A 25,096-nucleotide genomic window follows, 5' to 3' on the forward strand; every position below is an offset into this window, starting at 1 on the left:
GTTCAGAACCCTTATTTTATAATCCTCACTTTAATATTCCCTTATCTCTTGTTTGTCCTGTTTGTCTGTCCTAATTAGATTGTAAGCTCTGTTGAGCAGGGACTGTCTCTTCATGTTTAAGTGTACTGCGCTGCACATGTCTAGTAGTGCTATAGAAATGATAAGTAGTAGTAGTACTGTGAACCTGGCAGCTATGCCAGTGTCAGCTAAACTCTTCAGCAGGTTGTTGCAGTGATCTGTGAGTTCTATTCAGCAAATCTAACCAGATGTTTTTTGGTCTTGCAGATCTTGCTGTAATTTACATTTTTTTAAACAATGTTTCTGACAGGTGAAACTCCTAACAACAAGGATTTAGATTTTTTTTTTTTACAGCATGCTCCTGCTCTATAGGAATGAATTATCTTCATTTTCAAATGCTCAGACACCTGCTGAGAAAAGCAATCACAACCTGAGAGGTTAGAAGTAGAGAATAACATGGAGACAAAGTTTATCCCCATCTCTGCGGGCTCTGTCCTCATCTGTAGAAGCCTCGAACACTTATGATTTTATATTTAAATATTTTTATTAAAATATAAAACGGAATATGCTGTGCAACTACTGTTTATAAATCACAAATAGAAAACATTATAGTTACTCATTGTTATTATTAACACTACCACCACCCTCTCTACCCTTCCAACCCCAACAATAGCTGATATCTACTACCCCAAAGAAAGGAATTCAATCTTTTTCACCTGCTATATTTGATCTTGTTATGTTCCATCTCTTATCAGCAAATCAATAGTAATTATGCTCTAAACTTTGCAGAAAAATGTTATCTTTAGTTTTGCACCATACAGAGATTATATATATCAGGTTCTGTCCACTTATACACATAGTTTGGCTAGGGGTTCCTAAACTTTCACACATTTCATTTTACCAGAAAAAGAAGTCAATATGGAGCCCTCCTACAGAAATGACTTAAGTGAATAGGGCAACCCAAATGAGACACTGAAAACTAGCTTCTTTCTACCACTTTGGTCAAACAATAGCACCTATAGTAATTGGATAAAGCCAGACATACACATGCAATTGGTGTGATACAGCCTTTTATTGTCCTGAATTCCTCTGTAGCCTATAGTCCTTACTATGGGGTCCTTCTACTAAAGGACATTAAGCCCTAATGCGCACTTACCCTCAAAGTCTATAAAAGTGCTAAAAATTGTGCATGCAAATATGGGTGTGTGCACAATTCAACTGAACAAGCTAATTAGCACCGACAATTGGCTTCTTAATGAGCAACTATTGGCACTAATTAGAATTAAAATGTATGTGTGTAAATTTAAAGTTTACACGCGAGTCAAAAAAGGGGGTGTGAAAATGGGAGGATGGGTTAATCAAGGGCGTTCCTTTTGGTTACGTGCATAATTATTGAATAAGGTAGGATCCATGCCTAATTTAGGCACAAGCAATAGCATCACATTTCCATTGGTGTCAATGGCTGCACCTACATGTAGTTATGGTTCTCGGGCATAAGTGCAATTTAAAAATCTGCATCTAAAATTTAAGTGCTGTTTATAAACAAGCGCTGAGCAGGTTTTTTTCAGCAGTGATTTTTTTTTTTTTGGCACCATATATAGAATTCAGTCCTTAGCATGTGGGAAAATATATTCAAGTATTTTCCGGTAATTTGCCCTTTCATGCGTTCCAAGTGTGCGTTATTTATTTTTCAAAAATATTTTTTTGGGAGGGGGCATGTCGTGGGTTGGGAACAGGCATGGAAGCGTTATTCAGGTAACATATTATGATTAACATATGCCACCTTTAAATAATGCAGACTAACTCTCACGTTAAATTATTTGCAGTTGCCGTGCACCGAGAATGTTAGGGTGCAACCTACAAATAAAAAAATGAAAAAGCCTTATTTGGCCGACGTGTTAAATATGGGCTTAGTGTGCAAGAAAGTCCTGTGTTAAAACATGATAAGCCCATTTTTTAATGTATTTTTGTAAAAAGGCCCCTATATGTTCACTGGAGAAGGTTTCTGTAACGTAAGCGCTAACATTTATGCTCTCCACCTAAGCATTATTCTGTAAATATCCATTAATATAGGGACCCTTTTACCGCACACTAATCTGGAGCTACAGATGGCCCAACGTGGGTGCCGGCAGTAGTTCCAGTCCCAGCACGCTCCATTTCCCGCGCTGGGGAAAATAGGGCTGTATTTTTTAGCGTGGCGCAAACCCAGTGGTAATCCTGCAGTGCCATGTGCTACCTGGTTACCACCAGGTTAGCATGGGAGCCCTTACCACCACCATAATGGGTGGCAGTGAGTGCTCTCCCTCACATGGCCAAGCGGTAAGAGCAATTTTACCGTATGGCCATAGATATTTTCAGACTTTTTTACCTGCTGAGGTATGAAAGGCTACAGCGTGTGGCAAAATCAGCCCTCACTGCTAGCGCAGGGCCCTTTTCACTGCAGCTTAGTAAAAGGGCCCCATAGTGCATATTTGAAAGAGGGACATACATATGGGCAGGATTCACAGTTACAGACGTAACATATAGAATACTATCAGGCTTATTTTCGAAAGAGAAGGGCGCCCATCTTTCGACACAAATCGGAAGATGGGCATCCTTCTCCCAGGTTCGCCCAAATAGGCATAATCGAAAGCCGATTTTGGGCGTCCTGAACTGCATTCCGTCACGGGGACGACCAAAGTTCACGGGGGGGGGGGGGGTCGGCAGCATAGCGAAGGCGGGACTGGGGCATGCTTAACACATGGGTGTCCTCGGCCAATAATGGAAAAAAAAGGACATTCCTGACGAACACTTGGATGACTTTACTTGGTCCTTTTCTTTTACGACCAAGCCACAAGAATGTGCCCTAAATGACCAGATGACCACCGAAGGGAATCAGGGATCACCTCCCCTTACTCCCCCAGTGGTCACTAACCCCCTCCCACCCTAAAAAAAAATGTTAATATTTTTTCCAGCCTCAAATATCATACCCAGCTCCATGACAGCAGTATGCAGGTCCCTGGAGCAGTTTTAGTGGGTACTGCAGTGCACTTCAGGCAGGCAGACCCAGGCCCATTCCCCCACTATCTGTTACACTTGTGGTGGTAAATGTGAGCCCTCCAAAACCCACTGTACCCACATCTAGGTGCCCCCCTTCATCCCTAAGGGCTATGATAGTGGTGTACAGTTGTGGGGAGTGGGTTTGGGGGGAGTTGGGGGGGCTCAGCACACAAGGTAAGGCAGTTATGCACCTGGGAGCTTTTTCTGAAGTCCACTGCAGTGCCCCTAGGGTGCCCAGTTGGTGTCCTGGCATTTCAGGGGGACCAGTGCACTACGAATGCTGGCTCCTCCCATGACCAAATGGCTTGGATTTGGTCGTTTCTGAGATGGGCGTCCTCGGTTTCCATTATCGCCGAAAATCGGGGACGACTATCTCTAAGGACGATCACCTCTAAGGTCGACCTTAATTTCGCAATTTGGGCGTCCCCGACCGTATTATCGAAACAAAAGATGGATGCCCATCTTGTTTCGATAATACGGGTTTCCCCGCCCCTTCGCGGGGAAGTCCTGCAAGAATGTCCTCAGGAAAACATGGGCGCCCCGTTCGATTATGCCCCTCCACATGTTACATGCCTACCTCTGATGCTTAAAGTGTACACACTTAAAGTTAGCTCTGAGTGCTTGCGCTTAACTTATAGGCACATATGTAAGTGGTTATAGCAGTATTCTGTAAAGGAAAGTAAGTCCTATATTCCTTTATAAGAACAGACACCTACCAGTTACCTTCAAGGCACTTATTGGTAGGCACCTAGTTATAGAATTGTCCCCTATGTTATACAGACACATTATTTTAGAAATCTATCCATGTCTAAAACAACAGAATTTACACATTTATATTGTACACAGAAACCCGTGATTTACAGGTGGAGATCCACACAAAAGGAGTGCACGTGTTTGTGTAGAAACTTGAAACATCTGTTTTTACCAGCTGAAAAGCACGTACAGGTTTTATAAACACTCATTTTGGCCAGGACTTTACATGAGGGATTAAGGGGGTCATTCTCCTTAATCCCATGAAGTTTATTTCACTTCCAAAACAAAAATAAGTTAAAATTGAAGCCTCATTACATCATTGGCAACACTTACATGTGTAGGTTTATAAAATGAGGTAGCTACATGTGTAAGTAGCAAAATTGCAAGTTCCACATGTAAGCACCAATACCTCCATGTAGAAGCTGTCAGGTTTGTGCTGTTCTTTTTTTTTCTCAATGTGTATATTTGCAAAATAGCTCCTACCGCTGCGTGTTCTGGCAAATACACAGATATTCCTGCAGGTATTTTAGATAAGCCGCTGCGTGAGAAGATAATATTCTAGATAGAAAAAAAAACACACAGTGCTGGCTTATCTTCTGATCTCCTGAAGTGAGTTTGATAACCAGTATCTATCCGTTTTTGTTAAGGAGTATACACTGCTAGCATCAGTGGAGCCACAAGTCAAAGTCAAAGTCTGTTTTCCAGCAAACTGTTCAGCTTGCATTTAGCCAGGAAAAACAATGGCTCCTAGCTGAACACTAGCACCCCTGACTCCTGGATTTCACCTCTTGAAGTATGGCTGTGGTCTGGAATTTATTTCTTGGATATATATTGGTTGAAAAGTTTCTTGGAACATAGCTTTTTTTCCCCATTGCAAGAAAGACAGAATACACCTGATTTTTCTTTGGCGTAGCATACATATTCCATTTAGAAAAAAAACCTCTAAAAATAGAAGTTCTCTCCTAAGTTTGGTGGGTTTTACAGTCATCCCTTGAGGCATGTATTTAGCTGTTCATCATATTTCACATGATTTGGCACCTTTGTTTCTCGGAGCAGCAGCGGGGCAGTCCAGTCTGCCACTTTCCTTGCAGTGGAGTGACATTTTCAGGTAATAATCTCCGTTTCGAGTCCCTTCATATTTCCTGGTATTACATTGCTCAGTACCGCTGCCTGTTACCTTGCCAGATTCTTGGGTTCGCTACTTGGGACACACCAGTCATCAGCTTCTGGACTCATCTGATAATGCTTCCAGGCGGATTTGTTAAACACAGGCAGCCTTTCTACTGATTCGCTTGACAAGGCCTAAAGCAAAAGGAAGAAACTATTTACTAACTGTTATTTTATTCAGCTGTATTTTGAGGCATAAAATTATGTGTATACCAAAAATGGCCAACATGTACTCTGTCAAATAATAAGAGTTGAAATAAAGCAGAAGTTACAATTTAAACGAAATCCAAATGCTTATACTGATGCAATTCTATCTGTTGGACTCTTCCCCACGGTGTTAGGAAGCTGAAAACACAATCAGCCACATGGCTGACTTACATGGATTTACTCCAATTTACCTGTGGAATAGGAGAGTGACTCAGCCCCAGAAAATTTACTCCAAGATGTATCATAGTGCAACCTATAATCATAATTATCTACATGATTCTGAAGTAATAGCTTGCCCTCAGATAGACATGGGGAAGCCACTGCTTGCCCTGGGATTGGTAGCATGGAATATTGCCACTGTTTGGGTTTCTGCCAGGTACTTGTGACCTGGATTGGCCACTGCTGGAAGCAGGACACTGGGCTAGATGGACCATTGGTCTGACCCAGTATGGTTCTTCTTATGTAGTTATCATTGAAATGACTTACTTAGAATGCTTGCACTCAGAATCAAATTCAGTGGAGTCATGTACATGTTTGAAGAAACATCTTACTCAGCTAGAGCTCATTTTCATGACGTCAAATGTAATTTTCTTCCTCCGCTGCATACAAATCTCTCTCATAAATATTCCTTGTAGACATCCTGAAAATCTGACTGGCTGGGGATTCTCCTAGGACAGGTATGGGAACCATACCCTATGATGTCTATTAGAATGTTTTTAATGTGTGTTGTGGTGACATTGTAGGCAGTAAATTATGCCATTAACATGTACTGTTATTTGAATATTTTTACTGCTGCAATTGTCTATTGCCTATGTCTGGCTTATTCTTGCTATACACCACCTTGGGTGAATTTCTTCAAAAAGGCTGTAAATAAATCCTAATAAATAAGGGACCCAAATAACATGCAGTCAACTGCCACTCAGTTTAATAAAGATAGGCAGCGATAAAGCATAAATTCTGACATTGTGACTTGTGAGATTCACTAAGCTGCTGTTATCAGACAACATTACAGATAAACAGTTTGATTTTTACTGATATAAGCAGTTTCAATGGGAGGAAGAACAATTTGTTTCCAAATAAGCTGAAGAGTGCATGCAAAAAGCACTGCAGAAGGGTTATTTCTGTGAATTAGTGGGTGGGCTTTAAGAGCTGCAGGGGGTTCTGAATAAGTGATGCAAGGTTCCATATTAGGAGTCACAGACCAGGAAAAGGATCTAGGTGTCATTGCTGACGATAGGTTGAAACCCTCTGCTGTGTGTAGTGGCGACGAAGAAAACAATAGAATGTTAGGTATTATTAGGAAAAGAATGGAAAACAAAAATGAGGATGTTATAATGCCTTTGTATCGTTCCATACCGCACCTTGAATACTGTGCAATTCTGGTCACCACCTCTCAAAAAAAATATAGTGGAATTGGAAAAGGTACAGAGAAGGGCGACGAAAATGATAAAGGGGATGGGATGACTTCCCTATCAGGAAAGGCTGAAGCAGCTAGGGTTCTTCATCTTGGAGAAAAGACGGCTGAGGGGACATATGATAGAGGTATATAAATTAATGAGTGGAGTGGAATGCAAATTGCTTGTTTACTCTGTTCAAAAATACTAGGACTAGGGGGCATGCAATGAAGCTGCAAAGTAGTACGTTTAAAACAAAAATTGGAGAAAATGTTTCTTAACTCACCATGTAATCAAACTCTGGAATTCATTGCCAGAGAATGTGGTAAAAGCAGTAAGCTTAGCGGGGTTTAAAAAAGGTTTGGATAGCTTCATAAAAGAAAAGTCCATAAGCAGTTATTCAGATGGACTTGGAAAATCCACTGCTTATTTCCAGGATAAGCAGCATAAAATGTATTGTACTGTTTTGGGATCTTGCTAGGTACTTGTGATCTGGATTGGCCACTGTTGGAAACAGGATACTAGGCTTGATGGACCTTCGGTCTGTCCTAATATGACAAAGCTGATGTTCTTATGTCCTTATAACTGGTGATCAGAATTATGGATGGTTGGCAGGTTGAGTGAATGAGTATGGGCATGAGGATGTCTCAAGTACAGTGATGTGAATGTTTTTATGTATGGCTGGAAGTTTAAGAGAGAATATTTTTATTTTTGAAGTTTGGCGGGTGTCGAATGTTGAGTATGTGTCAAGGGAAGTGTGTTTTTGAAGCGGGAAAGTGATATTGTTTTTTTGGGGGGGGAGGGCATTTGGGGATAGCAGTGGAGTGTGCTTCCTCTGTGAGTGTAGAGGGTGGGAGTGCGTGTAAGGTACCACTACTGTAACTGCACAGGAGTGTGAGGTGTGCAGGCTGAGATGTACAGAGCATTCTTCAGGGAGCAGAAAGGTAGAAAGAAATGAGTGAGGAGCAAGAGATATGGCTGTGAAAACCAGCCCCTTAACCCCTCTCTTCTCTATCCTTCCCTCCTCTATGACCATGTTACTTTCCCCTCCTCTCTCTTTTTTTTTTTTGTTACATTTGTACCCCACGCTTTCCCACTCATGGCAGGCTCAATGCGGCTTACATGGGGCAATGGAGGGTTAAGTAACTTGCCCAGAGTCACAAGGAGCTGCCTGTGCCTGAAGTGGGAATTGAACTCAGTTCCTCAGTTCCCCAGGACCAAAGTCCACCACCCTAACCACTAGGTCACTCCTCCACTCCTTTTCTGTAGCCACTTTTCTTCCTTTTTGTTGGAGGGACCCAGGAATTCCTGCTAGATCTTAAGCATAACGCATTTTTAGGCGTCTGTTTGAACATCTGCAAATACATATGAATGGACAGACAGGTGGAAGGACTGACCCTCCACGGCAGGCAGTATTGCCTGATGCAAAATACGTCCAAAATATGGGCAAAATTATAAATGAAATGCCGAATATGCAAAGGACAAGACAGCTATGCCAAAGTGACTAGAAAAATCAGAAAAAAAATACCCTCCAGTACCAAAAAGCAGGATTAGTATTGATGAGCACAGGGTATCAAGACAATAATGCATAGTGAATGTATGGACCAGAAGAATTTTTGTCCACCTGAAACCAGTGTTTCCTGTAGATAGCAGGATTGATCTGGTACATAAGTAGTCAACGTCACCACATGGCACCAAGATAAAGCAGCCCTCCCAGAGTTCGGAAATAGGGTGATGTTCTGAGCACGCACAGCCTTTCCTGAACTATAGAACTGAGAGACCTAGAACACCATTGCGCATGGGAAGAAATGCAACTCTTAGACACATGGAAGGAATTATGTGCCTGATCAGTTCTTTTATCTATGAAAAACATCTGTTACATGTAAGCAACAAAGCTCCTCTTAGAAAAATGGCATCTATTCTTGTTTGGCAGGAAAATGTAAACTAAGGCACATAGGGGAGATTCTATATATGGCGCCTAAAAAAAAAAAGAAATTGGCATGGAAATCAATATCGACTAAGTATTCTATAAGCGGCACCTAGATTTAGGTGCGGTATATAGAATACGCTTAGTTAATATCTCAGCGCCTAAAACTAGGTGCCTCCATTTACACCAACAAAAATGTGGAATAAATCCTGGTGCATAGATTTAGGTGCATTGGGCCATATCCTACAACCATGCCTAAATTTCGGAATGCCCATGAAACGCCCATTTCCCCGCCTATAATCACACCCCTTTTTTGCCTACATGCATTAGAAATTAGGTGCACTGCATTACAAAATACACTTAGCGGGTTGGGCGCGTAAATTTTAATTGCCAATTAGTGCTCATTATGGCTTGTCAAGCCAATTAAGTTATGTGCATTGTTATAGAATACACTTGGATTTCAGTGCGGATCGCTAGGCGTGCTATATAGAATCTGAGGGCAATTTTATAACTGGTCACCACAATTTAGGACCTAGATACAGCTCACTGAATGCTAAACCTATAATAGTATTTGGGCGCCAAGATTCCGTTATAGAATTTAGGTGCCAAGATTCTGTTATCGAACACTAGTGTAAATCGATATCAACGTGCCTACATCTAGGCAGGCCCACTTAACACCAGGTCAATAGCAGGTGTAAGTGTGCACATCTAAATGCTGTACTTCAGCATGTAACTTGCTGTATTCTGTAAGTTACATGCATAAATGCTGGTCCTGCGCATGCCCCACCCATGCTCCTCCCCTATGAACGCCCCCTTGGTACATAAGTAATGCCACACTGGGAAAAGACCAAGGGTCCATCAAGCCTAGCATCCTGTCCACAACAGCGGCCAATCCAGGCCAAGGGCACCTGGCGAGCTTCCCAAATGTACAAACATTCTATACATTTTATTCCCGGAATTGTGGATTTTTCCCAAGTCCATTTAGTAGTGGTTTATGGATTTGTCCTTTAGGAAACCGTCTAACCCCTTTTTAAACTCTGCCAAGCTAACCGCCTTCATCACATTCTCCGGCAACGAATTCCAGAGTTTAATTATGCGTTGGGTGAAGAAATATTTTCTCCGATTTGTTTTAAATTTACTTCACTGTAGTTTCATTGCATGCCCCCTAGTCCTAGATTTTTTGGAAAGCATGAACGGACGCTTCACATCCACATATTCCACTCCACTCATTATTTTATATACCTCTATGATGTCTCCCCTCAGCCGTCTCTTCTCCAAGCTGAAAAGCCCTAGCCTCCTTAGTCTTTCTTCATAGGGAAGTCGTCCCATCCTTGCTATCATTTTAGTCGCCCTTCGCTGCACCTTTTCCAATTCTACTATATCTTTCTTGAAATGCGGTGACCAGAATTGAACACAATACTCAAGGTGCGGTCGCACCATGGAGCAATACAACGGCATTATAACATCCTCACACCTGTTTTCCATACCTTTCCTAATAATACCCAACATTCTATTCGCTTTCCTAGCCGCAGCAGCACACTGAGCAGAAGGTTTCAGTGTATTATCGACGACGACACCCAGATCCCTTTCTTGGTCTGTAACGCCTAACGTAGAACCTTGCATGACGTAGCTATAATTCGGGTTCTTTTTTCCCACATGCATCACCTTGCAAATTGTGTGTCATTTATAGATTAGCAATGAGTGCTCACCTAGCACCTACGCATGCAAGTGTAGCCTTACCCATGTGCTAATACTGTATAAACTTAAGCAAACAAATGGCTTTTTTCCCCACTTAAAATCGGGGGAGGAGGGAAAGGCCAAGTTGGGTTGGGCTTGGCTTGACTGGGGGGGGGGGGGGGGGGGATTGTATAGGATGAGCCCATTCAGGCAGCAGTCTGGGTAGGGTAGTCGAGTTGAAGGGAGAGAAGGGGTGCTGCTGGACACATGTTCCTCTCAACTAATCCTTGTATGCTGTCTCGGACCTGGTTAAAATTTTTCCATGCTAAACATGCGTGAAAAACTTTTTTTCTTTTTGAGATGGCTGCGGGGTGGATAATGACCACATTAACATACATTTCAATGCGGTCTGTGGTAATGATTTCAGCCCAAATACCCATGCTGAAATTATTTGAGCATTTGGTACACAATAACATGGGCTGAAACCCGGCATTAACACTGGCAGTAGTTGTAAGCATCAGCCTCTCTGTGCTCTTCATATCTGTAGAGCTCTAGTAATGATTCTCCAGGTATGTGACGTAGTGGGTACTTCACTGGCTGTTAAATTGACTTGTTTAGCAGAGCGCACATCCACCTTAATGTAAATTGGTCAGTTTTGCAATGTCTTCAGGCAGGACAGCAGTCACCCTCATGCCAGCTCAGTGGTGTCAGGGATGAGTAACCTTCCACAGTACCCTGGTGTTTACTCGAGTATTACATTACTTTCTCCTCCCACAACAAAATGTAAAGAGAGCCACTAGCACTTCCAAAAAAATAAATATAGCCTTGCCACTTATGCAGATGTTTTATGAAGTGGACCTTATCGTTTTCCTCCCCTTTCTCTCCCCCCGCCCCAGTTTCCTTTCCTTTTTTGTGATAAGTGGACCTAAGTAAGTGGAGGCTAAGAGCTACAATTGAGACATTGACACAAGGATGTCTAAATATCTACAGGTGAATTACTTGGGGTGGGAGGGGTTATACAGCAACATGTAAATATGTGTAGGATTGTAGTTACATTGAAGGATTTTATGGTACTGGATGGATACTGGAGGCTGGCATGTTTATCCACACTCCCTTGATGTGGGCTCTTGTTGGATAACGTAGTAGGGTGTGCATTGGGGCACTTACATGTCTGTGAATATCCTCTGGTATCATGGCCTCTCTTTCAGGACACTGTCCATGCCTGCAGTGCATCATCTCTTTATATGATAAGCCTACGTAGTCCACACAGGGCTCAGTGTTCTCTCATGCCAGGGTTAATCATATGTTTAAAAAAAAATTCAGAAACTTTTTTTTTTGCCAACCTCCTCCAAACTGTAAATGCGTGAGGTTCCCATATCTGTGCATAATTCTGTGGAGCTCTTGTTCCTCATAGAAAAGTCAACCCTTTGCACCTGTTGCACCCACTTGTTCTGCCTGTTGGTATAAGGTCACCCAAACACTAGCATATCTGTCTCATTCCTGGAGGATCACACAGGCGTCCATCTCAACAGCCACCTCTTTGTTTTCCCCGCTCCCTTTCTCTGTATTCAGTCAACTGACTGGTCTAATTATAAAAGGTATGGGTTCTTGTTTATTTTACCTAATTTTGCAGGTGTGGCAATGATGTTGAAACCTGGTTCTTAAGGATATCTGTAATTGCAGATCTCTCATGGTAGAGTACAGTTGATTGGAGGGAGGAATTATATGTGTATATTGGAAATAAATAGCAATGGGTGGCGGTGAAGCGTCATATGCATCAACCTTGGAAAGTGTTTTTCGTTCACTGACAACCCCGACACATTCAACAGTTTTTGCCAAAGAGTCTTAACTTAAATTGCTGCCCTGTATGGCAAGGTAGACCTGAAGGTCATGCTAATTTATTTCATATTTAAAGATATTTTAGATGCTTTGCCTTTCTGTAGGAAATAAAGGTGACATCCATAACCATCAAATTATCAAAAGCGATATATAACTCTACAGGTGAAAAGTCCAACATCAAGGCTCATGTCAACTTTGCCTCAGATGTGGCAGTAGAGGTATAAGACTAGTGTGAGCCACTATATTACTTTCACTTTGAAATTATTAGTAAAGGGATGGTGAATAAGACCGAAAATACTATAATGACTGTATCGCTCCATGAGTATTGCATTTCAGTTCTGGTCGCCGTATCTCAAAAATAGTGCAATTAGAAAGGTTCAAAGAAGAGCCACCAAAATGATAAAGGGGATGGAACTCCTCTCGTATGAAGAAAGGTTAAAGAGGTTAGGGCTCTTCAGCTTGGAAAAGAGACGGAGAAGGGGAGATATGATTGAGGTCTACAAAATCCTGAGTGGTGTATAACGAGTAGACGTAAATCGATTTTTTTATTCGTTCCAAAAGTACAAAGACTAGGGGACACTCAAGGAAGTTACATGGAAATACTTTTAAAACAAACAGGAAGAAATATTTTTTCACTCAACGAATAGTTAAGCTCTAGAACTCTTTGCTGGAGGATGTGGTAACAGTGGTTAGCACATCTGGATTTAAAAAGGTTCGGACAAGTTCCTGGAGGAAAAGTCCATAGTCTGCTATTGAGACAGACATGGGGAAGCAACTGCTTGCCCTGGGACTGGTAGCATGGAATGTTGCCATGATTTGGGTTTCTGCCAGCTACCTATGACCTGGACTGGCCACTGTTGGAAGCAGGATATTGGGCTAGATGGACCACTGGTCTGACCCAGTATGGCTACTCTTATGTTCATTTAAAATTAGGCACCAAGTTATAGAAAGAGGGAGTATGTGGTTGTGGCAATGTGGGAATTATCACACACTCAAAAATATTTTCAAATATTTAAGGGAAACTCTGTGCACCAACAGTGTCACTAATGTGAGACTAGTAATCGACTTTTACGTTTAGAGAGATTTTTCCATATAATCAAAATTGGGAAAATTTCTCTTTGAATGTTTTGAATGAAGGCCCACTGGCCTCTTTTAAATTTGACAGTGCGCACACACACACACACCAATTTGACTTTGTTAAAGGGGATAATCTAGATGATTAGTTACAACTTAAACTAAGCATTACAAATAGTAGGATTCCTGATGTTATTGTAAAATGATTTTTTGTTAAATTTAGGCTTTAACAATTGTTTCATTATTTAATACATTACTTGGCTTAGCTTATATTCTTTAAAACAACTTATCTAGCTTCAGTGATGAACACAAGAAAAATGGATTATATTCAGTATTTCATTGTATTTTGTTTAAAACCTGTTTTCAAAATTTGTTCCTTGCTACAACAGATCATTCATCAATAACTGCTGGGAAGGCAGAGATAAAGATCAGCAAAACAAGTCTTCCCACTCCACAAGGTCCCAGCTGGAAAATTATACTGCCCAAACATTTATCACTTCTGAATCTCATTTGATTTGCCTTGCTTTGGTTGGGGGGTGGGGAGGAAAAAACAATACGAAATTTCTTAGACCTATGTTTACGAAGGCGCGCTATAGGCATGTTAGCATTTTTAATGCCCATTAATGATTGACGTACGCTAATGCGCTCATAGGAATGTATTGGCGCATTAGCGTTTAACATGCCTTAACTTTAAAGGTGCACTAAAAATGCTAACGTGCCTTAGTATACATACCCCTAAGGAATAAACAGGTGAATTGCTAGAATAGGAGGATATAAGGGGGTTCAATGGCAACCCTCACATTCTCAGCTAGGAAACAGTGCTGTGAAATGCGTATTTGGTGTGTCACAAAAGTTTGGCAGCACGACAGGCCGAGAATAACTTTACTACCAGGATGCACACACATTACATCAATTTTCTAAAGAGAAGTATGCACATATTTTCCCTTTAAAAATTGCCCATACATAATTAAAGGTAAGGGGTATATATATAATATACTGCAAATATTAATAGAGATTTAGGAAAATTTAAACATTTCAAATTATTCCTCCTTCCATGATTATCAACATATTCTGGCTTCCGAGCCAGAGTATCTCTCTCCCTGGTAGTCACTGATGCAAAGCAGAGGCGTATTTTCAAAGCACTTAGATTTACAAAGTTACATAGTAATGTATGGAACTTTGTAAGTCTAAGTGCTTTGAAAATGAGCTGGTGGCGATTTAAAAATGCAAGTATACCTAATCCGATCTAATCCCACTGAATTATGAATGGACAGGGGGCTTCGATGACAACTTCACAAGTTTTAGAACAAAGGACAGTGATGGGCAGTCTTCTACAGTCTATGCCCTGAAAATGGCAAGGACAAGTCAAGTATCACATCATACATTATGTTATGATTTTATCTTGTTGGGCAGCCTGGATGAACTATACAGGTTTTTATCTGCTGTCATCTACTATGTTACTACGTTACAGGACCTTTAGCTGCCGCCTTGGCAGGCACTAATTTAGATTTATTATTTATAACTAGGAAAAAAGGCCCGTTTCTGACACAAATGAAACGGGCGCTAGCAAGGTTTTCCTCGGAGAGTGTGTGTTTTACAGAGTGTGTGTGAGAGTGAGTATGTGATACAGAGAGAGTGAATGTGTGAGTGTGTGTGACAGAGAGAGTGAGAGTGTGTGTGTGTGAGAATGAGAGTGTGTGCCAGGGGCCCCCCCTCCCTCCCAGTTTCATGGTTCGCCCGCCCCCCCTCCAAGTTGCAGGGTCCGTCCTCCCACCCACCCACCCACCCAGTTCCAGGGTCGTTTCCCCCCTCTCCCCTTCCCTCCCAGTTTCAGGGCCTCCCCCCCTTCCTCCATCCCAGTTTCTGGTTCCGCCTGGCCCCCCTCCAAGTTCCAGGGTCTGGCCCCCCTCCAAGTTCCAGGGGCTGCCCTCCCTCCCACCCACCCAGTTCCAGGGTCATTGCTCCCCCCTCTGTCCCTCCCTCCCAGTTCCAAGGTAGTTGCCCCTTCTCTTTCCCTCTCCTCCCCTCCAGCCACCCACCTGCAACGTTGTGAAGCTGACTCCGTGGCTTCATTGAAGTGAAGGGATTGTAAGTTTCATCAGGATCGTCGCTCTGTAACCATCTCTCTCGGCCCCGCCCTCGCACCACTGATAGGTTCGCCGCCCTCGACGTCAAAACGTGATGACATCGAGGACGTCAAAACGTGATGACGTCGAGGGCGGCGGACCTATCAGAGGCGCGAGGGCGGGCCGAGAGAGATGTTTACAGAGTGACGAACCTAACAATCCTTACAAACCCTTCACTTCAGTGAAGCCACGAAGTCAGCTTCAGAACGTTGAAGGTGCCTTTTATTATAGTAGAGATCTGCCCTTATCTACAGCAATAATAATCATAAAAACAAACAACACAAACATTAAAACATAAAAACAACCCTCACAAAAACCAGAATGGTAGATACATCAAAGCAAAACATATGCTGTCAATCTAGTCAGGACAGCAATGATGTCAAGTCTCATTTTTGTGCTAATACAACCCCTCTAGGGGACATTTTTATAATTTTTTTATATGAAAAAGGCTGATTATGTGCATAACCCGTGTGGTAATTTTATACAAGAGTGCAGTGACAAGAAGAGGTGCACTTTTACGCAACCTGCGTGCAGGTGTGTTTGGGAGCATCTAATTACAATTATTTTATTTTTCAGTTCACTACAAAAAAAGAGATCCTACCTTTAAGTAGATAACAGCATCTGTTCCATAGCCTTCTGTTGAATACAGCTTCAAATCTCCTTGGAAATATTTTGCATAGAGGCGTGAAATTGGCAAACCATATCCAAACCCAGCCTAGAAGTAAACACATGCTATCAATGGTTACGTGATTTCAAAACTGACTAAACAAACCATCAGAAGCAGTAGTTTATAATCACTATGCAGTATTTCCCGCTTCTATCTTTGCACAAATAAAATATATATACAAGGGCTTATTACAAATTGCTTAATGATAACAAGTAGAGTTCAAACAGGACAGTCTTCTATAATGAAGATGTGACTTCATATTCCTTTCATCAGTTTCACTGCTAAGCAAATTCTATACTATAAAATGTCTTAAATTCCATGTGGATAACAGTAAAAGAATGATCTCCCACAAACATAGTAGAATATAGAATAATCTTTTTGGCATAAGTTGTAAACTATTCCATACCATTTACAGAGAATGAGTAAGCAGAAATTATTAAAAAGCTGAACATGGGGTGGGGAGGTACAGCTCTACCCAGATGTGCATGTGAACAGCTTTTTAATTGATCCCCCTCCTGACAGAATCGCAAGTCCTCTCCACCTGCTGATTAGCCTCCCCTGACATCAATTACCTCCCATGATAACCACCTCTGACATCAATTAATCCCCTAATCACCATAACATGGGTTATGTCAAGGTTTGGGGAAGGAGGAGGGAGGGGTCAGACTATCCTCAGCATTTATATTTGCTCCTTCAAGCAGGAACTTATGCCAATGTGTAGAATTTTTAATAATCAATATGCATTCCACACTCCCTGATGTGAATCCCCATGTGTAGTGTTTTTCTAAAATAGCATTTACACACGTATTTATACATGTAGATTGTCAAGCTGCTTCTTAACATGTGGTGATCCTTCTAAAAACATAACCATGCTACAGTTATCGCTGAACCTTGGACTGTCCCTTACCATAACCCTGGTAACAACGTCTTCATTTGTCAGTACTAGGTCCACTGTTCACCTCACCATATGTATTTCTCAACTAGTTGGGTTTTTTAAATTTTATTTTTAAGCTATTTAACAATTTTTACAACATAACTCTTGAACAGAAAGAAAGAAGTAATATCACATTAAGGCACAATTCAAAGAGATGCATTCAAAAAGAAAAAGAAGAAAGCCAACACCAAGCTAAATACATTTCTTACAAAGTAGATGTTGCTAACACAGTCGGCTGGGGAGGGGGAGTGACTTTCAGCCTAGGGTCCAAGAATGTTGCTAAATGTGAAGGTTCAAAGAAAATATATTTTGTTGACTGTAGCTTCACCACACACTATCAATGTAGAAGTCTGCATACCCACATTATTATCTTCAATGGTCTGAGTCAAATTCAAATTATCAAACATTACCTCTGCCCCTTCCACTATAGGTTGCTCAGTGACTTCTTAACATAAGGTAACAAATAGTATATTCTAAAACTAGGGGGGCAAACGTGCTCTGGCACTTTCAAAATCTCAAAAGTAATAAGGGGAGCAATAGCTGGTAATTTTGGAAAGTTGATAAAATGTAAAGTTTTTCAATCTCTGCTGATTTTCCAAATTCTCAACTTTCCTTTGTAGGATCAAATTATCTTTAATTAAAGCTGATTGCACTTCTTTAAGCTTCATAACCTCAGAATTATTTAAAAGTTTATAAGATTCCAAAGTTTGTACTTTATGTTCTATATCAGTAAATTTATCGGAAAAGGATTGAGTCGGAGTCATAAAGGTTGAGATTTTCTTAGGGACAGAAGCTTCTAATCCCACTAAAGCATCCCCAAATTGAGTCCAAGGTAATCACTATGGGCTTAGTAGGCAGCAGGGACTTAACTCAGCCGGCCCAATCATCCTGGATTCTCTCGCTGCTTTGCTCCTGCACCTCCAACCCGTCCATGGACACACCGACGGCACATCAAGCAGAACCTCCTTGTGTTGCCGAATTCAGGTGTTGAATGCTCCAGTCTGCCCCTGCAAACGGAACCAGCAAACCCTCTTCGGAGTGCACTGAACTGGGAAGCTCCGCAAGCATAGCTGCTGGCATCGTTGGGGGATTTCGCATTTTGGGACTGAAAGAGATGTCTGTTTCAAGCGGGGGGGAGCAGTTGTCTCCTGCCACTCCCTCTTGCAGCAAAGCTACCAGACCCGTCGCTAAGCTTGGGACCGCAAATCAATCTATGGGTCCCACCAAAGGAACAACAGAAGCCACAGGGTAAGCCCACAATTTTCCCCTTCTCTTAGTCATAGGTATAGTGAAATAATTGAAGAAAACACAAATGAGGTTAAGGTGAGAGAGGGAGGGAGCTACTAACTGTGCTTGCTTCCTAATGCCATCTTGAGTCTCTCCCCTATTCCTCAACTAGTTTTTTGAGACATCTCTTGTAAGGATTCCCATATCCCCTAACTTGGTACAGTCTGAAGAAATGTGCCTCTGAAAATTCATCCTTCTTGTGCTTTCACTTATACCTAAAATACTAATGCTTTTCAGAACAGAACCTTATTTCACATCTAATTAAGACTAACCATAGCTCCAAGAACCAATACACTTGCTTATTTCTAATAAGAAATGCAGATATTTTATCTGTTCTTACCAAAGGAGCATTTCGAGAATTATCCTCTATCACTGGTGTAGGTGCTGTAGAATACATGTAACTGAAGAGACGCTCTATCTTCCTCAATGGAACACCTCCTCCTCTGTCTGATACCTGATTAAAAAGCATTTTTTTAAAATGATTGAAATGTCTTGAGAGGATATTTTATTCACATGAACTGTTAAAAGCTGTATTTTCTAAAATGTTTCTTATCTTAATTTCCACAGGAACATAATCATGCGGCATGCATAGAAGACATGTATCACTGTAATGGGATCTACGTACCACGTTATAAAGGAACAGATGGCTACTGCAGAGCCTAGAGTGGTTGATGGCAACCTTCAGAGAAAGAATAAGCAGAGCTATTACTTTTAGCTCTTCCAGTGCCTTAGGTGTGCAGTCCATTCTCATGAACTGGAGATGAGAGGGGAGTTAGGGCAAAGGGCTGGTGGAATACCACAACTAGGAGGAAAAGCACTGAGTCAGAGTATTATGGAATTCATCAATGGCCAAGCATTTTGTGAGTCTGAGGAAAGTACACAAAAGGTTTGCTGGGGATACTTTATAGAGGAGGGAAACTTTCAGAGTGGTAACTATGTTAGTCTGGAGCAACAAAAATTACAGACTGTGGCACCAGTTTATTGAGGCAGGAGCTTCATTTACTGACAAAGCAGACTTGTCCTTGACTTGTCCTTGAAAGCTCATGTCTCAATAAGTTGTTAGTCTGTCCAGTTCTATCAGCGTCTGTCAATTTTGTTACTTCCCACCAAAATGGTTTTCACTCTGGAAGGTTTCATCATCAGACTTGTCTGCATTTAACCTGAGATGAATGCAGTAAGAAATGCTGCCATCTGCTTCCTGGGGGACACCCAAAGGTTTGACAGAGTAATTCCTTTATTTATACGTTATCATTGACTCCCAGTTCAATACAGGATTGGATTTAAATTATTAGTATCGGGTTATAAATCTAACTATGAGCCAATGCCTTCATATTTAGCCTCTGTAATTAACAGAACATTGGATGTCAATTCCCTCTATCTCTAGGGCCCACTGGGAACAGACACATAATAGTGCCTTTTCTTGACTTGTACCCAGTTTATGAAACCAATTGTCAATCTCATTACAGACTGAGGCCTCAGTGAGAAATTTAAAGAAAAAATTTAACATACATACTTTTTTTTATATGGCTTTTGGCCCACAGGGATCAGGGATAGCATGAATGCACTAAATTTTCCATGCCTAATTTTTATTTTTTGTTTGAATTGATTATTATTTGGGGGGTTGATGGATTGAGTGTTTAGGTCTATACTTTCATGATTGGAGTTCCTTTCCTCGCTTTTCTTTCTGTATTCTTATTTATTATGTAAACCACTGAGACCTGCAAAGCTAAGCGGTATAACAAATTTTAATAAACAGATATAAACATAATGAAGGTGCTGGATTCAGAACCCCTGCTCTACCTGAAATATACTGAGGGCATGACATCATCATCTGGACTTATGGACATGAAGCCCTGGAGAACCACCTGGTAAACATCTGCCCAAAGGCACAACTTTTACTGTGTTACAGACTCTTGTTTTTGTTAAGGCACCCAAGAAAATTGGCATTGAGAGTTTGCAATTGCAATTGGGGACTTTGTCTTCTGTTTTCCAGTTAATATAAGAACATAAGCATTGCCATACTGGCACAGACCGAAGGCCTATCAAGCCCAGTATCCTGTTTCCAACAGTGGCCAATCCAGGTCACAAGTACCTGGCAAGATCCCAAAACAGTTCATTCAGGTTCTTCATACTATGCTCTGTGATGTCAAACCACCTCACATATGTATGAATTTCAGGATTCTAGGGGTTGTTATACGTTGCAGTTTTTTTCAGGTGGTAGTTAATCTAACAGGAATTGTGAAACTTAAGGGTTCAGGCTGTGGTCTCACCACTCTGATGTACTTGAATGTGAGACTGTTTGCAGTTGTTGCAGGGGTGTGCTGGTAAATTTTTAACAACAGGCTCTTTCTCCGGACGTAGCCAGCTCTGCAGTTGGAAGGGCCAGTGGTGGCCGGGGGGGAGGGGGGAGCAACACTTGCCTCTCTCTCCTCCCTCCCTCCCTTTGTGCGGGCACACTAGGTATACCTTTGCTGGCAACCAATAAATGGACTGCCACCACTCCCAACGTCTTGCTCTGAGCAGCATGCTGAAACTTCTCACACATGCTGGAGAAGTCCCAGCCTGCTGCTCAGAGCTGGAAACAAGGAGCTGGGAGCAGCAGCAGTCTATTTACTTGGCTGGCAGGGCTCAGCATCCCCACCAGCAAAGTAAAAGAGAATTCAGCAGGGGGCCCAAGCCCACATTTTGGGAGCCAGTTGTTAAAGTAGCCATGGAGGGCCCTACTTTAACAACCGGCTCCCAAAATTCTCAAAAATTTAACAACCGGCTCTTGCGAGCCTGTGAGAGCCTGCTCCAGCACACCACTGAGTTGTTGCAAATCCAGACACATCAGATAATCTATTAGGAGCACCTGACTGGTTTTCAAATGCTTTTCCAAGTATTTCATAAGGTATGGCCCTGCCTTTTCATAATAACACTTTGAAACAAGGACAGATATAAACAGCAGATATCACCGCAGTTTTACCTTTCAAGCTGGCTGGGTTGGTTTCACTGAGCAGCCATCTTACTGGCCTGGCAGGAGCCATCCCTGATTGACTACATCTTTTTACATCTACTTTCCTGATGCTGCAATGATCTCTGAGGATCTATTCCCACAGTTCTGCTTTGGCTTGTCCCTGTGTTCTTGCAGCTACCCAGCATTACTCCTCACCTTGTTCCTGCTTCTCTGCTTATGTGGGTTCCTGTGCTTCAGCGGCATAGCCAGACCCCAAATTTTGGGTTGGCCTACTGCCAAAATGATTGGGTACAATGCCCTCTCTGCCCTACCTCATGCTCCCACTGCAACTCAAATATTAAATACCTGAGCTGGCAGGGATCCCCAAAACCAGACAATTGAAGATATCTGTGAAGGTATGCTAACTCCTTCCAGTGCACCTCAGTTGGTGGCAGCTTCAGTGAGCTGCCCCTGATGCCGGTATTTGGAGCATGCATCAGGTGCCAGCATTGGAGGTGGCTCACTAAAGCTGCCACTGACTGAGGTGCACTGGAGGGAGTTCAGCATGCCTTCACAGACATCTTCAACTGGTAGGGTTTAGGGATCCCACCAGCTGCAACAAAGGTGAGGTGCTACTGGGTGAACCTGAACCCAAAGTGGGTAGGCTTGGACCCACTTATGGCTATGTCACTGCTGTGCTTTCCCCTTGCTTCCTCAATTCCAGTCCAGTTCCAGCATGTGTTCCTGGTTCTTTGTGTGGCTGGCCCTGTACTGCCCTTCTAGCTGTTCATCCTGACCTGAACCTCTCTTCCTGCTGATACTCTGCCTTAACTCAGGTAGACTTATTGATTCATTGTGGGTCTGAACTGCCTACATTTTAATGAGTATCAGAAATATAGATGGCCATATTTCTTTTTAACCCACATCTAACTCGACTCTAATGTACAAAAACCAAAACTACTATTTTTTTTATTTTTCACTTGCTGAAAAGAGTTCAAAATGGATTACCTTAATTGTTAGATCTTCATTTCCTAAGACAACATTTACTTCAATTGGAGGGAGCACAGGACTGTCCTCATGGCTTTCAACTGTTGCTCTCATTGAATTCTGAGGAAATGAATACCACAAAACAATCATCAAACACATTTTCAGAACAATTATCAATTTTGCAGAACATCAATTGTGCTGCATACCAGTGTGTGCTCAAAAGTTAAGAGAATTCTGAAACTGAAGAGGCTCTCTGAATGTGTGTCTCAAATCGGACATGCGTGCATGAACATATTTGTACATGACACAGAAAATCTGCCACTTACTGAGCAACAGAGTTGAAAACTTTCATCTAATTGCTATGAATTACAAAATTAGAACCAAATAATTTGGGCAAAATGTTGCTAATAGACTGTATCAACAAAATTTACAAATTTGTCTTTTGCTTTGCGCATAGTGGGCAAACAATCTACCAGTTACCTTTTTTTCATAACTGCCTATTTTCTCCTTGTTCCAAGACACAGTCCACTTCAGGGCTGTACTTCCAATAGCACCACTCCTCATCCCATCTTTTTTTTTTTTTTAAATAAAGACATACAACCTTAGATATGGATGCACCAGCAAGGGTAGGTTACATTTGCAACTTATATCAAAATCACAAAATAGCCCCTTTTACTAAAATGTGAAAGTTCTGCATTTACCATATGTTAAATGCAAAATTAGGGGTCCTTTTACTAAGGTGCGCTGAAAAATGGCCTGCAGTAGTACAGGCGTGGGTTTTTGGCGCACACAGATCCATTTTTCAGCACACCTATAAAAAATGCCTTTTTAAAATTTTTGCCGAAAATGGACGTGCAGCAAAATAAAAATTGGCACGCATCCATTTTGGGTCTGAGACCTTACCACCAGCCATTGACTTAGCGGTAAGGTCTCTCAAGTTACCACCTAAAGAAAAAATATATTTTCTGGCGTGCATAGCAGACGCATGTAAAAAATGAAATTACCACACGAGCCATGTGGTATGTGGGCGGTAACTCCAAATTGACGCATGTTGGGCACGCCTAGGTGCCTACGCAGCTTAGTAAAAGGGCCCCCAATGTACGGTAAGTGCAGAGTCTGTGTACTAGCTGCTGGTGTTGTTCCTGGCATGTTCCTATACAAGCTAATGCACAGAAAAAGTACTTTACTACTTTGCTACTAATACAGATGCATAAGCTCCTCATAATGTATCTGGGGCAGTATCTATACTCACATTATCTGCATCGATGACAGTAACCCCTGGATTCTATATATAGCATCAAAATGTGGGCGTGATTCTGAGATGCACACGCAACTTAATTAGTTAACGAGCTCTTAACCATCAATAACTGGGTGCCAACAACCAATTATTGATGTTAAGTGGCATTCTTTAAAAGTTGCTCGCATATCTAGCTGTCCGTCTGACTCCCGTATCACAAAAGAGGGCATTCATGTCAGGGGCATTCCAAAGAGTTATGCACATAGGTATAGAACACTGCCTCAGTGCGCCTAACTTGGGCTCCATCACTTACACCAGTTTTCAGCAGGTGCAAGTCTGGCACGGGAATTAGTGCTATGCGCAGTTCCACAGAGGGCGTGCATCCTTTATAAAATAGCGCTTAGCGCTGTTTTTTTTGGTGCCCGTTTTTGGGTGAGAATTTTCCCCTTAGTGCAAGGTAAAATACTGTGCGCTAACTGCAATGTGAAGACCACGTTCATCCCCAGCCCGTTTCCATCACATAACAAGCTATGCAATCATGTGCTAACAGTTAATGTGTGCTAATTCATGAGCTAATTACCTAGTACACTTCAAGGGCCCCTACGTTTTTGCTTCCAACGCATTGGAAGCACAGTGTAAGACCTGGCCTTTCCAACTGTTGATGTAAAACTATGCTGGACTGAATAAATACTCAGCAAATCAATAGTATGTCTGTGGGACTATGGGCCGTTTTTCTGTCAAATGTAAAATGCCAAGTATATTTGGCCGTACATGAGGAAAAGAAGTTATCATCTGAAGCAAAAAGCAAAACATAGAAAAGAAAATAAGTCCAATAAAAAAGGTATCATCTTGTTTTCTTTTCTCTGTTTTGATTTATTTCTATTTATTACCTTTAAATGTGGATTAACACAGATATCACACACTTTACTCAAAATATGTAAGAAAACCTGAAAAGAAATCTATATAAAACGTACCTTAAAAAGTTCAAACAGCATATGATACAGGTGAGAAGGAACATAGACAATATGAATGGGATGTCCAGATGCTTTTGCTGAAATAAATGAAACAATCACTGCTTAGACCCATTTACTATTTTTTAAAAACCCTTCTTGTTTTTATAGTGCAAGAGACACTCCCTTTTGCTACATACTTGACCTTGAAGGTCTATTCCCATAGTCCTGTGAAGGTCCTATATGCTACAGCACATACAGGGTAATTTAATAGGTTTTATGTATAGAAATGGCTTTTCTTCAAACTGCCCAGACTATAAAGGTATATGTATGCTGCCATTTCCCTCATATTTGCAGTGAGCAGAGCTGGAAAAGGCTTTGGATGGCTGAATTTTCAAAAGTATGTAAATCTGAGAAAATGTTGTGCATGCTAAATGGAGATATAAATGGATGTGGCTACTTCCAGTAGAATACATTTTCCAAAAGGGAAAGTATGCTGTCAGCATCTTTGTAAATACTGGCCCTGCAGATTGACTTAGACCTGGATATCCTACATCGGGCCAAACAGGTGCTGAATATGTGGGTCATTGGCAGCCGTCAGAAGCAGTGGCGTAGCCAAGGGTAGGCCTGGGTGGGCCCAGGCCCACCCACTTTGGGCTTAGGCCCACCTAGTAGCAGCACACCTATGATGTGGCTGGCAGGGATCCCCAAGCCTCACCAGCCAAAAACTCCCAACAACTGTCCCTCCTGCATACAGTACCTTGTAAATAACAGATCTTCGCCTGCAGCAAGTAGTGACTGATACATACTATTCGCACCGGCCCCGCAGCCTTCCCTCTGATGTATTCCCGCCTATGTGGAAACAGGAAGTTACATCA

The 25,096-nt window shown here is 41.8% G+C and overlaps 1 protein-coding gene across 1 annotated transcript in view; it reads right to left on the reverse strand.

Moving 5' to 3' along the window:
- Positions 1 to 3,950: 3,950 nt before the first annotated feature.
- PDK4 (pyruvate dehydrogenase kinase 4) overlaps positions 3,951 to 25,096 on the reverse strand; it is a 47,645-nt gene continuing 26,499 nt past the window's right edge. Inside the window, exons 7-11 of the mRNA XM_030200738.1 lie at positions 24,243 to 24,319; positions 22,053 to 22,151; positions 18,450 to 18,563; positions 15,823 to 15,936; positions 3,951 to 5,112 (exon numbers count right to left, since the gene is read on the reverse strand). Of these exons, the coding sequence (XP_030056598.1) occupies positions 4,984 to 5,112; positions 15,823 to 15,936; positions 18,450 to 18,563; positions 22,053 to 22,151; positions 24,243 to 24,319 (533 nt within the window). The 3' untranslated portion in view covers positions 3,951 to 4,983. The remainder of the gene's footprint in view (positions 5,113 to 15,822; positions 15,937 to 18,449; positions 18,564 to 22,052; positions 22,152 to 24,242; positions 24,320 to 25,096) is intronic.

This window comes from Microcaecilia unicolor, chromosome 1 (assembly GCF_901765095.1).
Source record: "Microcaecilia unicolor chromosome 1, aMicUni1.1, whole genome shotgun sequence".
NCBI lineage: Eukaryota > Metazoa > Chordata > Amphibia > Gymnophiona > Siphonopidae > Microcaecilia > Microcaecilia unicolor.